Source organism: Diabrotica undecimpunctata, chromosome 4 (genome assembly GCF_040954645.1).
Source record: "Diabrotica undecimpunctata isolate CICGRU chromosome 4, icDiaUnde3, whole genome shotgun sequence".
NCBI lineage: Eukaryota > Metazoa > Arthropoda > Insecta > Coleoptera > Chrysomelidae > Diabrotica > Diabrotica undecimpunctata.
The window spans coordinates 90383984-90397255 of NC_092806.1; the positions used below are offsets into that span (position 1 = coordinate 90383984).

General features: G+C 35.2%; 3 protein-coding genes across 3 annotated transcripts in view; all 3 read right to left on the reverse strand.

The window, feature by feature from the left end:
* Positions 1-10682, reverse strand: part of LOC140438308 (uncharacterized) — a 32614-nt gene extending 21932 nt beyond the window's left edge. Inside the window, exon 1 of the mRNA XM_072527990.1 lies at positions 8955-10682. Within this exon, the coding sequence (XP_072384091.1) occupies positions 8962-9768 (807 nt within the window). The 5' untranslated portion in view covers positions 9769-10682 and the 3' untranslated portion in view covers positions 8955-8961. The remainder of the gene's footprint in view (positions 1-8954) is intronic.
* Positions 10683-11060: 378 nt separating this feature from the next.
* Positions 11061-11732, reverse strand: LOC140438795 (uncharacterized). The gene has a single exon (XM_072528443.1). The coding sequence runs from the start codon at positions 11730-11732 to the stop codon at positions 11061-11063; it is 672 nt and encodes a 223-aa protein (XP_072384544.1).
* A 75-nt stretch (positions 11733-11807) lies between these two features.
* LOC140438796 (uncharacterized) lies at positions 11808-12746 on the reverse strand. Its single transcript, XM_072528444.1, has one exon. The coding sequence runs from the start codon at positions 12744-12746 to the stop codon at positions 11808-11810; it is 939 nt and encodes a 312-aa protein (XP_072384545.1).
* Between the last annotated feature and the right edge of the window lie 526 nt (positions 12747-13272).

Consider the following 13272-nt stretch of genomic DNA (forward strand, 5'->3'; position numbering starts at 1 on the left):
TTACCTGTACTAAACAAAATGTAAGCTATACATAAATTATTTCTTTGTTATACTTGAGTGACCCGCATAATTTTAAGTGAAATCCAAAGACAATTGAAACGGGTTTTCCAAAATACATTAATGCAGTGATTAGAGACAAATAGAAGAGATTTTAGAAAGAGGTTTTTGTTAGTTTTTAAGAATTATAGAAAATATTATTTGTAAATAAGTTTTAGGAAATTTTATAATTATAGGTAAAAATTTGTTTGTTATCGAAATGAAAAAATGGGGGAATTGTGACGAGTTTTGATTGGCGGAGATTGAAAAAGGTGGGATAAGTATGTAGGAAAAAGTTTAGCGAGATTGAGGAGAGAGAAAGGAGGATCAGTTGGTTTCCAAGTCTGTAAGACGAACAGTGATTGTTCTCTGGCTGTTCCCGAGATGTAGCAAGCAGTAGTGTTGAATGTTAGTGAGTTTTTGTGGAGTTAGTGTATCTGACAGAAGCTGAAGCAGCAAAATATTGTAAGTCATATTTTTCTCCTTATATTCCAAGAGTCACTGTTCAGGCCAACGAGAGATTCAGTTTATCGTAAAGAGAAGATATTCCAAGAGTCATTTTTCACTCGGGCCAACGAGAGATTCAGTTTATCGAGAGGAGAAAGGCTATCATAATTTGAATGATTTGTGCTTTTGAAGGAGATCGATCATTAAGGACGATATACTTGCAACAATCTGGTGTAAGATTGCTGATTACATAGGGAGCGGTTGAAATGAGATAATATAGTCTACAAGGAACAAGGATTTGGACCACTCATCATCAGAGAGAGATATTTTTGTTTTCTGCAGTTTTTTCTTTTATTGATAACACAATTTTTATACTTAATTTAGAAAGGATATAAATATTTTGATTAGGAGAGTTAGAATAGTTCGGGATTTTGAGATTTCAATTAATATTGTTTGTACCATTAATTTTGATTGTTCACGTACGTAGAACAAAATTTTTGAGAATCATTATATGAGATTTGTTTATTGAAAACTTTTGAGTGTGAATTATTTCATTATTTTTATTTCAATATATAGTGTTAGATCATATGTGTTTTTTATTATTCCGGTATTCTCTGGACCTTACCTTTCACATGTAATAGCATAGATATTGAAGCACGAATTTAACCCTGAGATAAAAGAATTAAAAATTGTGATAGAGTCATAATCATATCATCTAGATAATTTTAATTAATCAAAAAAATTAATTAGCTAATTATTGCTTGGCGCACCAAGACTTTAAATATCACAATAATATATATATATATATATATATATATATATATATATATATATATATATATATATATATATATATATATATATATACATATATCAACATAGTTCAAAAAGCTATAGCAGGGATGAAGAATGGAAAAGCAAGTGGACCAGAGGGAGTAACTACGGAATTAATAAAGAATGGCTCAGAGAAATTACACAGGATGATCACGGTGATATTTAACGAATATATTAATGGACATCCAACACCAGATGAATGGAAAACAGCATATATGACCCCAATATATAAAAAACGTGACAGGAGAAATTGTAAAAACTATAGAGGGATATCGGTCACAAGCGCAATGAGTCGACTATACGGTCGAATACTGCGGGACCTGATAGAGGAAGATTATCAATCGTCTGAAGACGAAGAACAAGGAGGATTTAGAGCAGGTCGTTCATGTACAGATAACATCTTCTGTCTTAAACAAATTGTAGAAAAGAAAATTGTGACAAATAGAGAGTTACATATGACTTTTGTAGATCTTGAGAAGGCATATGACACAGTCCCGCTAAATAAACTATGGGAAGTCCTGGGCACATCAAACATACATCAAACATTGGTTAGTGCTCTCAAATATCTATATTATGGTTCAAACTCCCAAATGAAATTCGGAAACCTCTTAGCTGAAAAATTTGCAGTTACTAAGGGTCTCAGACAAGGATGTTATATCTCTCCGACTATATTTAAGATTTATATCTCTGCAGCTCTTAAACAATGGAAAAGGAAAGTCAAAGGAATGGGTATACAATTGAACGATCAGGATTACATATATACTTTACAGTTTGCAGATGATCAGGTGGTGATCTCAAATGACAAAGATGACATGGAATACATGCTTAGAAAACTAATTGAAGAATACCAGAAATTGGGATTAAATATCAATTTAGAAAAGACAAAATACCTCTCAATTGGAGCTGAAGCAGAACAACTCCATATCGATGACAATCAAAAAATAAATCCATGCAACGAATATAAATACCTGGGCGTCATCTTCGACCGTAGTGGAAAAGACGAACGAGAAATAGAACCAATCGAATTGTACAAGCACGAAGAGCTATAGCATGTTTGAACGGAGTTCTATGGAGTAAAGAAATATCAAAGAAAAGAAAATGGAACATCTATGAGACAATGGTTAAAACTAGTCTACTTTATGGAGCTGAGACATGGAGAATAACCGAAAAATATAAGAAAAAGGTCGAAGCTACGGAAATGGATGCCATCAGAAAATCGATGAGAATATCAAGAGCCGACAGAATACGGAATGAAGTGATAAAACAACAAATGGGTATAGAGGGCACTATAGTTGAGGATATTGAGAGAAAACAGCTCATTTGGTATGGGCATGTGAGCCGAATGGGGGACGAAAGATTGCCTAAAAAAAACGATGATGTGTCAACCCCCAGAGAAGAGAAAACGAGGAAGACCACCACAGAGCTGGAACCTGGGAGTTAGGAAAGCGATTAGCGCTCGAAATCTGGACGAAGACCTAACTCAAGACAGAATACAGTGGCGTTTGGGAGTCGGACAACGTCGTAAGACGTTATAAAAAAACCGAATATATATATATATATATATATATATATATATATATATATATATATATATATATATATATATATATATATATATATATATATATATTGTCATACTTTTTCTTTCCCAACCAAAGAAAAATAAATAAAAATATCCATCGGAATAAAATTTTAAGATATCATTATAAACAAAAATGTATATAGTCATTTAAGAGCAATTACAGATAAACAAGGAATTGCAAAATGGGAAATACCATGAGAGGATGGGTATATCAGAAAAAACATACGCATTGCAAATGTACAATAACGCAAAACATCTGCAATACAATTATTCATCCGAGCAATTAGTAGAGTTGATTGCAAGACACTTTGATGACACAATTGAAGATCAAATCAATCTACAAAACTACAAAGACATCGCTAGTTTATGCCAATTCCTACAAATAAGGGCATCACGGATACAGGAAAAAAGAGCAAGAAGGTCACAAGAAAATTACAGACACCGAGAAACTCAGGAATACAGAGAGAGAGAGGACAAAATTTTAGGAGGGATTACACTAGACGAGAATTTATTCCCAGGAGGGAAAACGAAAATGGGGAAAACAGAAGAGGAAATGATGATTTCAGAAATCAGCTATGGAATGAGGACAGATATTGAGAAAATCACAACAGAAATAACACACGCGCATATCCCGAAAACAGAAATTACAATAGACGAAATGAACAGGAATATCGTGGAAACCGGAACGGATATGACAGACCAAAAGAAAACAGAAGAGAGGTAAATCATACACAAATAGAGGAAAATAAAAATGAAAGACACAGCGATGAAAGAAGAAATACGGAAGAACAACAGACGGTTTTTCACGAAAGCACCCACTAAAACCAAAAAACCAGGCAGGAATTTTTTGTCACCCGAAGGAATTCATTAAATTAGCAGGAAATAATGAGAAAAATCGACAATTTTATAGCCACCGTAGGAACACCAAGAAGGATTCTTCTAGACAATGCAACATATTTTAGAAATGATCGTTTCAAGGGACAACTTCGAGAACGGGGAATAGAGACAAATTTTGTTAGCATCAGACATCCACAGAGTAATCCTTCGGAACGGTTTATACAGGAAGTGACGAAGTTTCTACGGATTACAACAGAGGGTCAACATCGACGATGGGATAGGAAAGTCGCCGAAGTAGAAACGTATCTAAATACCATCCCGAGCACCGTAACGAAAGAGACCCCAGAATATATAATGAAGGGTATAATGCCACTAAGACCATGGGAAGATAGAGAACAAAAGGAATACACACAGATAATGGAAAATGTGCAGAAAAGATTGCGGAGAGCAAACGAAAAATATATCCAGAGGCAAGACCAAAATAGGAAAAGAAGACCAATTACTTTCAAAAAAGGTGAGAAGGTTATGGTGAGAGCATTGCGCATGTCCAACATACCTAGCAACGTGTGCGGAAAGTTAATGCCTGTTTTTGAGGGTCCGTACATAGTAAACAATGAGAATAGGATAAATAGTTATGAGTTGAAGCACATAGAATCAGACAAGATTAGGGGAATTTATAATATCAACGATGTTTACAAATATTATGAATAAAATACTGGTATTGTTTTTGCATAGAGAAAAATCCCTGCATAATTCAGTAATTTTTATCATATGCAAAGGCGGGGATTTGTCATACTTTTTCTTTCCCAACCAAAGAAAAATAAATAAAAATATCCATCGGAATAAAATTTTAAGATATCATTATAAACAAAAATGTATATAGTAATTTAAGATAAGATTTAGTGTAGATAAGAATAGAAATTTGTTTGGCAAACGACCTTTTTCCGTTTCAAACAAAATTATCAAAAAAACCTTTGTTTAGAATTAGAAGACATTTTACCTGTCTTAGTTAATCTTTTCATTGTTTGTATAGTCGAGTATTAAATGACCATATTCTAATCTTTTGAAATATGTATAAATTGTGTATTGACAAAACCAATTTTAAAGTAAGCTATTTATTTTTTTTCTGAAACCGAAATTAGGCTTTTCCAAAATCATGGTAAACACAATTTGAGCTTTTGATTGGACGGTCGTTTTTAAATGGGAATTTGTGAGCCGATCAGGAGACCGGAGGAGTTAGATATATTTTGGTCATCGAAAGGAAACAGTCGTTTGTCTCAAGATAGGGTGTGATTTGTGAGTTTGGATACCGGCGTAACGAAAAGAAGTGAATAGTTTGCAGAAGGAGATAACAAGTAGATTAAAAGAGGTCCTTGTATCTACCGTGGGCATTTTATAAAGTATATGTGAAAGTATTCTTACGGCATCAAGTTGACAAAAGGAGGTCCTGGTGTCATAAATAAGTAGCTGAGTTTGGAGAAGTGAATCAGGTGTTTTTTGTGTAGTCTGCAGGAGGTTTGCAGAGACGTTAAGAAGGAGCCGAGGTGCCAAAGAGGAGAGATCACATCGTTGAGGAGACTGGACTTTTCTGGGTATGTTCCAACATACAACTCAAGAAGAAAATAAGCTGTAAGTGTTTGTACAATTGAATTTTATATCTGTGAAGGATCGGTTTGACATCATGGTTATTAGCATTTAAATTTAAGAACTGAGGTTTTGTTAGGCTAATCAAAAGATTAAAGTCAAAATAAACAATCATAATAATATATATATATATATATATATATATATATATATATATATATATATATATATATATATATATATATATATATATAATATATTGTGATGATGTATTGTTTGTGAATGATGTTTTAATGAGCAATGAGTGGTTTTTAATAATATGTATATATATATATATATATATATATATATATATATATATATATATATATATATATATATATATATATAGGGTTTTTATCGCGGTTCTCAAAGAATTAGTTTGTAAGCACTTTTTGAAATTATCTTTATTATATCTATTATGAAACACACATATATATCTAAATGTATATAGACATTGTCTATAGACAATGTAAATTTAAAACAAAACTATCTTTAACTTGAAATTCCTATGATACTAAATACATTATATTAACAAAATTTGGTACCTTTTCTGTCACTGAATGCCTAAATAAAAGTGTTTTCCTATCTTTCTTTTGTAAACTTGCCTTGCCAAATACACCACAATGTTTTAATTTTCAGCTTCCACCATTTTAGAATATTTTTGTTCTTACTAGTATTTATAAATCAGTAAAATATTGTTCTTTCTTCTTTTCCATTTATTCTTCTTTCTAATAATTTTTTTTTCCAATCTCCAATCACAATATTAACTCCAATCCAATATACATTAATTCCAATAAATATATCTCCAATCACAATATACAATATATTTTAACATAATTTTTAATCTTCAATAATATTCTCTTTAGTCTGTTTCTTAATCTTCATTGAACTTACGGTATTTGTTTACATTAGTGAGGGTCCCTAAAAATGCGAATTTTTATTGGACTTAGCCTGAAAAATAGAAAAAAGGCAAAATTTTCATGTTTACGTCTACGGAAATATACAAAAAGTGAAAAAATGTAACAAAAATTGAAAAAAAAATCATAAAAAGTATAGGAAATCAAAAATTAACAAGAGAAAAATGTTATCAAAAGACGAAATAGCCTTAGTAGTTACATAAAATTTATAAATCAATTGTAAATACCAATCATTTTCCCCGTTAAATTATCCAAAAATATAAAATATTGTAAAATGGCCAAAATTTATTTATTTGGAAAAACAAGTCAAGCGCGTTTGCGCACAATATACAATATTCTGCGCAGGTTCAATGTTGCCACATATATATTTGTTTTTTCGGAGTAAATATATTGAATTTAAATTTTAATAAGAGACTCCATATGACTTAATATTGTTTTTTTTGCCGAGTAAATATATCGAATTTAAGTTTTAATAATAGTATACTACATATGAGTTAATATTGTTTTTTTGCGGAGTAAATATGTTAAATTTTTAAGTTTTAATAAAAGTGTACCACATATGACTTAATATTGCTTTTTGTGGAGTAAATATATTGAAATTAAGTTTTAAACACTGTTGTCAGGTTGCAGAATTAGTGTTTTTGTAAAAATCATTATTGACTATTAAATAACAAAATAAAACCTAATCTAAACTAATCCAATCACATCTAAAACTTTAAATTAAAAAAGAAGTTAATAACTAATGCATCCAACAAAATAAAACATAAAACGAAATACTCGGAAATATTTTTGCAAAACTCGTTATCAGTATAGTATATTAAGTAAGTATAAGATTAAAAGATTGGGACAATTGAGATTTCCAAATATTTGAATAAAGCTGTTGAAATATTTGTTACTAATATTTTATTCATATATTATTTGTTTGACATTACAAGTTATGTACTCCTGTCAGGTCAGCTAAATATTTAAAACTGTTGATGTTGCCAGGGTAACATTAAAACACGCGTTTTTGAAAGTTGAATTTAAACACGCTACGGCGTACTTTAAATAAGCAAAATGGGGTACCAATAAAAAAAAACAAATTAAAACCTAATCTTAATTAATATAATCACATCTAACTATGTAAATTAATAAAGAAGTTAATAACTAATGCATCCAACTAAATACAACATAAAACGAAATAAACTATAATCTATATGTAATAACATAAGTAAATAACAAATGAAATACAGTTATACGAATCCCTTAGAAACAGAAAACGGAAATGATACTCATTATCATTATTTATTATTATACTTGAGAAGCTTTAGAAATAATATTTTCACAATAAACAATATATTTAAAAAGTGTGGCAACATTGGATCAAGAAGTATGTACTACGCACACGCACATCATTGACAGCAGCTGTAATGGCCGCGGCATCTTGAAATTTATGTCAAAATATCAGTTTTTTAAATGCGAAATACAGAAAAACTATAGCTCAGCGTAAAAAAATGTATAGATTGAAAAGTGAATAAAAAATAAAACATAATCCACTGTCCAAATTTCAGACAAATCCGACTATCCTCACTAATGTAAGTAATTACCGAACTTACTATATTGAACATCTCACCAACTGACTGACGGTATTCTATCTTAAAGTTACTGAACAACTGTCCCCATTGAAAATCTGATCTTACTGACTGACTTTCTGACCTTACTATCTTAAAAATTATTGAACAACTAACCAACTGACCTTACTATCTTAAAATTACTGAACAAATGACTTCACTATATTGAAAATATGACCGACTGACTACTTTGAATTCAAATCACATCATATTTATATCATTTTTTCTATTCACGAATGTTCTTGAAAAAATATTTGTTCGAATGTTTTCTATTTCATAAACATAACCATGTTCGCGAAGATTCTACCGTAAACAAAGGTTAAATTCTGTTTATTGACATCCCGTTTTAACATTTCTAGATAGTTTCTTCCCATTCTATATAGAAGATTACTATTCTAACTAAAATTCTATCGAGAATTTTATGGAAATTTAGGCTTTTCAGATCAGAATACAAATTTATATATAAATTACACATTTTAAATTAATAAATGACACTATTTTAAATCCGTAGCCAAATATACTTTAGTGTATACTTGGTTGCATACAAAGATGGTGCACACAAATATATTTACAATATCATAATTATGAAAATAAACAAATACATTGCAAAATAAAACACTTTTTAACTTATTATTATGTTAATTTCTTAAGAATGCCCTCATATAAATGCTTTTTATAACTAATAATATCTAGTATATAACTTATAAATTATTTTTGTTAAACACTATCTTTGTCTTTCCTATATTTAATATTATCTCAATACCCCAAAATTGACTTTAAAAGAAATAATTCACATATTATTTTTTTAATTATTAATTTTCTTATCCACATACCTTAGTAAATATAATAAATTAAATAATTCAATTTTTTATTTAAAATTGTTCTATTAAATATACCCCTGTTCCCTGTCTATGTCAAACTGTCATGTCAAATGGAGCAATGGAGGCTATATCAGAGAATAAAAATATAACCTAATCGTCTATATTGTGGTCTGTTTATTTATAGACAAGATCTAGGTAAACATTTCCGTTCAAAAGGTTTTCTTCAATATGAATGGTTACTTACTTACTTACTAGCCAACGCCCACCCTTGGCATGTTAGCCATTTGGTGGCGCGCTGACCAGTATAGACGAGCCGTTTCTCGTAGGCGATCTTCATCCTCCTCGGGTGGGTCTGTTTTCAGGGCTGGGCACTCTGGAAGGTGAGCAGCATCCATCTGGGGCTGATCACATAGTGGACAGTTGTCATTTTCGCGGACGCCGATGCGATGTAGATGGGAGGCCAGGTAGTCATGCCCCGTAGTTGTTCTGAACACGGCTACACTAATGGGTCTCGGCAAGTTGCGAGGGATTGGTGACTCTATTAGGTGGGCCCAAGATTTTCCAGCACCGGCCTGTATTTGCTGCTCTTTTATCTTCGCTTTGATTCCTCTTCTAATGGTGGACTTTGCTGATGTGTACGATTGGAAGCTAGGGGGCTGTGGAAGAGTAGTGCCTTCTTTTGCAAGTTCATCCGCCGCTTCATTTCCTTCAACACCGACATGACTAGGGATCCATTGTAGAGTAATCAGCCACCCTTTTTCCATCAAGTTCGATAGTTGGACGCGGCAAGATATTGTTTTGGCACAGTCGGTGTATCGATTTGTCGACAGGGCGAGGATTGCGGCTTGGCAGTCGATGAAAAAGGCAACTTTTAGGGGGTGTTGGAAATTCTTAAGATTTTTTGCAGCTTCGTGTATAGCAGCAATTTCGCCGTCGTAGTTGGTAAGAGGGGCACCCATAGCTATAGAGCCTTTGAAGAACGTTGAGACGTATCCTGCTCCTGTTCTTCCCTTAGTCCGGCATCGAGGATCCATCGCAGTATATGTGGATCCACTCATGTGCTGGGTACTTGGTGTGTATCGTCTGTAGGGCGGCTTTCCTTAGGGCAATGTCTGACGATAGGTGCTTCGGGTCGTTATGGTTTTCAAGCAGTAATTCTGTGTTTGGTAGACAGCGGGCCAGTGTGGTTTGCGCTGGGAAGGGGGCGGCTTCCGACAGGACAATGTGGTATTTTTCCATGATTTGGTTTGCTACTGTAAGCGGAGTGGTTTGTGTTTTAAGACGTGAGGCTGCTTGTCTATATTCGTCCCATTTTTGTGGAAGTATTCGTCTTTGCCTTTCCCAGAAGGTTAACGCGTGTTGCTCTCTGCGGCATTGTATTGGTTCAATACCGGTCTGGGCTTCCTTTGATGTAATCGGTGTTGATTTTGGAGCACCGGTGATGACGCGAAGGGCAGTGTTCTGGGCGACTTCAAGCTTGGAGGTGGTTTTTGTACTCGCAGTTATTGTAGCTTTACTCCCATATTCTAATATCGGCCGGACATAGGTACGGCCGATTTTATATGTTGCTACATATAAAATAATATTTTGTATGTTGCTACCAGGACATCTTGCGTGGCGCCCCACTTTGTTGCTGTGAGACGTTTGAGCAGTCGACATCTCTTTGTGGCTTTCTCTGCAATGTTGTCGATTTGAGGTTTCCACGTCATTTTCTTATCTATGTACACCCCCAAGTATTTTGTTACGTCCTGTCTTTCCAGATCAACTCCTTTATACGTCAGCTTGACAGCAGTCTGTTTTGTTGAAAGGCTAAGTACTTGATATACGGTTTTGGTTGTACTGACTGTTAGGCAGTTTTTATCCGCCCATTTTTCTAGATTTTTCAGAGCCTGGTTCATTACTCCCTCGAGCGCTCTCAGACTGCTACTTGATGCCCATATTAGGAGGTCATCAGCATACAGGAGGGCTTCCACACCAGGTGTCTTTTTAATCATTTCGAGCACATCGTTTATCATTAAATTGAACAATTGACAGCTGATGATGACAGCTCCTTGTGGCAGCCCTTGTCTTTGCAGTCTGAATTTGGAACAGTGGTTGTGAAATTTGACTCTCTGATACCTTTCCCCGAGAAAGGATTTTATCCAATTGAATAGTTTGCCGTCAACTCCGGACTTCGCTATCTTGTGTAACAGCAAACCTCTCCATACTGTGTCGTATGCAGCTTTGAGGTCTACTAGCACTGCTACTGTTGACATCTTACGGTGTAAAGCATCCTTGACTTTTTGGGCAAAATCGACTACATGGTCCATGGTGTTCCTGTGTTTCCTGAAGCCAGCTTGAGCGTCGTCAATCAGTTCAAGATTAAGGCTCGGTTTAGTCTGCCCAGAACCATTTTTTCGGCTACTTTGCATAAGGAGCTTGTGAGGGATATTGGCCGGTAGCTATCAGTCAGGCTCGGGTCGTTTCCTTTCTTTAAGGTGGGTATGACCTCACTCTTCCTCCACTGACTTGGGACTCTTGAATTCCATGTTAGGTTAATCAAATTCAGAATGGTGCCTTTGGCTGCGGCTCCCAGATATTTAAGCATTTCTGGGTACAACTCGTCAATCCCTGCTGTCTTTTTCGTTTTTGTGTCAGAGAGAGCCGCTTCCAGCTCCAACATCGAGAAATCTTCTGAACAGATGTCGTTTATACTTTTGCTCATGCGCCGGGGAAGGGGATAACGCAATAGTCTTGCTCTCTCCCTCTTATTTATTTTAATATTACTCACTTTAGTGTAGTGCTTACAGAGTTCGTTTGCTATATCGGCATGTGTAGTGAGTTCTCTAGCCATGCCTCTCATTGGCATTTGCTGTTGCTTGTTTCCATCATTGTTTAGCGTAGTAACGAACCTGTGCGCTTTGACGCCGTCTTTTCGGAAATCGAGCTTAGCAAGAAAGGATTTGAAAGCTTCTCTTTTACCTGACTTAATGGCTTGAGTTAGGACCGCTTGCCTCTTTCGAAGCTCTATACAATCGTTCATTTGCCTGGATTTTTCAGCTTTTCCTCTGGCTTTATTTCTGGCAGCTTTATTTCTGGCAGCTTTATTTCTGGCTTTTTATTTGGATAGCGTTGGGGACCAGAAAGTCTTATACCCTTTAATTTGACCTCGCGGTATGCACTCTTTTGCACATTTAAGTATGGCCTCACTTACTTTCTTTGTTGCTTCTTCTGGTTCTTGTAGTGTTAGTTGAGTTAGGACTTCATTTGTGCATTCCCTGTACTTTTTCCAATCCGTCTTTTTAAAATTCCAGCGCGGGGCGCGATTTTGGGCTTTCTTGTCCTTTGCCAGTTTGCATGTCACTAGCAGAGCGCGGTGACCACAGCCTGCTGCGTCGTCCAGGAGGGTTACACTGATCTTCCCTGTAATGTGTGGGTGCGTTACGACAAGATCGGGCCTTGTTTGACTTCCTGTAAACGATAAGAACGTAGGTGGGGTGTTCACTACATCGAGATAGTTGGTATCCAGGAAGTCCTCGAGGTGTTTCCCAACGTTGGTGGTTCTAGAGTAGCCCCATCTCGTGGATGGACTATTGAAATCTTCAATTATGATGGTACTTGGCTGGATTTGTTGCTCTACCAATTCCAATGCAGGTATATTATCTGGCGGATTGTATAGTAAGAAAAGGGTGATATGTTTTGAGTTTTTCCAGACTTCGACCTTAAACATTTCCAGTTTGTCTCTATCCTGCATTTCGTGGATTATGTTAGCCTTGCATACTAGAGGGGTTTTGATTCCGATGATAATTCCTGACGCTACTTGTCGACTCCTCTTTAGCACATGGGTTGAATAGCCAACTGTAGAGTAGAGATGAGGTGTGTCTGTAGCGGTTCCTGCCTCTACAATGACATATATATCAACGTTCTTTTCGAGAACGCTTCGTTTGAGTTCTAAAAACTTGCTGTTGCTTAGACCTCCAGCGTTCCAGAAGATGACTTTGAGGTCTGCGTCGCTGCCCTGAGAAGGGCCGTTTCGAGTAGGGATTCGTACACTCATGGATCAGCGCGCGTAACGACGAATCGCTGCTGCTCATTTAGCGTTACCCAGGGGACACGTGTGATCGTACCTTGCGATAGACCACGGACGCGAGCAACTCTGTCCCCCAATGTCAATATGAATGGTAAGTTTTACACTTCATATTATTTTTAGAAAGACATTTATAGAATCAATTTAGTATCTAACCCCAAATTATTACTTTTTTACTCATTATATTATTTTTAGGGCACAGACAATTTCCATATGACTTATTAAACTGTTTATTCGGGCTGTTGGGCCGTTGTCTTCTGTTGAGATTTGTTCTCGACGTTTCGCCAACACTAGGGGTTGGCATCTTCTGGAGATGTTGATGCTTCGCTTGTAAGCAGAAACTGACGACGCGTTGTACTACGGAGGCAATATTTATAATTCCCACTCGCCTCCCCTCCACTGGTTTCGGCTTGAGGGGGCGTGTCGTTGTTTATAGTAGCTTTTCTATCTCCGTGTTTGGCGGGAAGGGCGTTTGTGGATTTTAATACTGGTATCC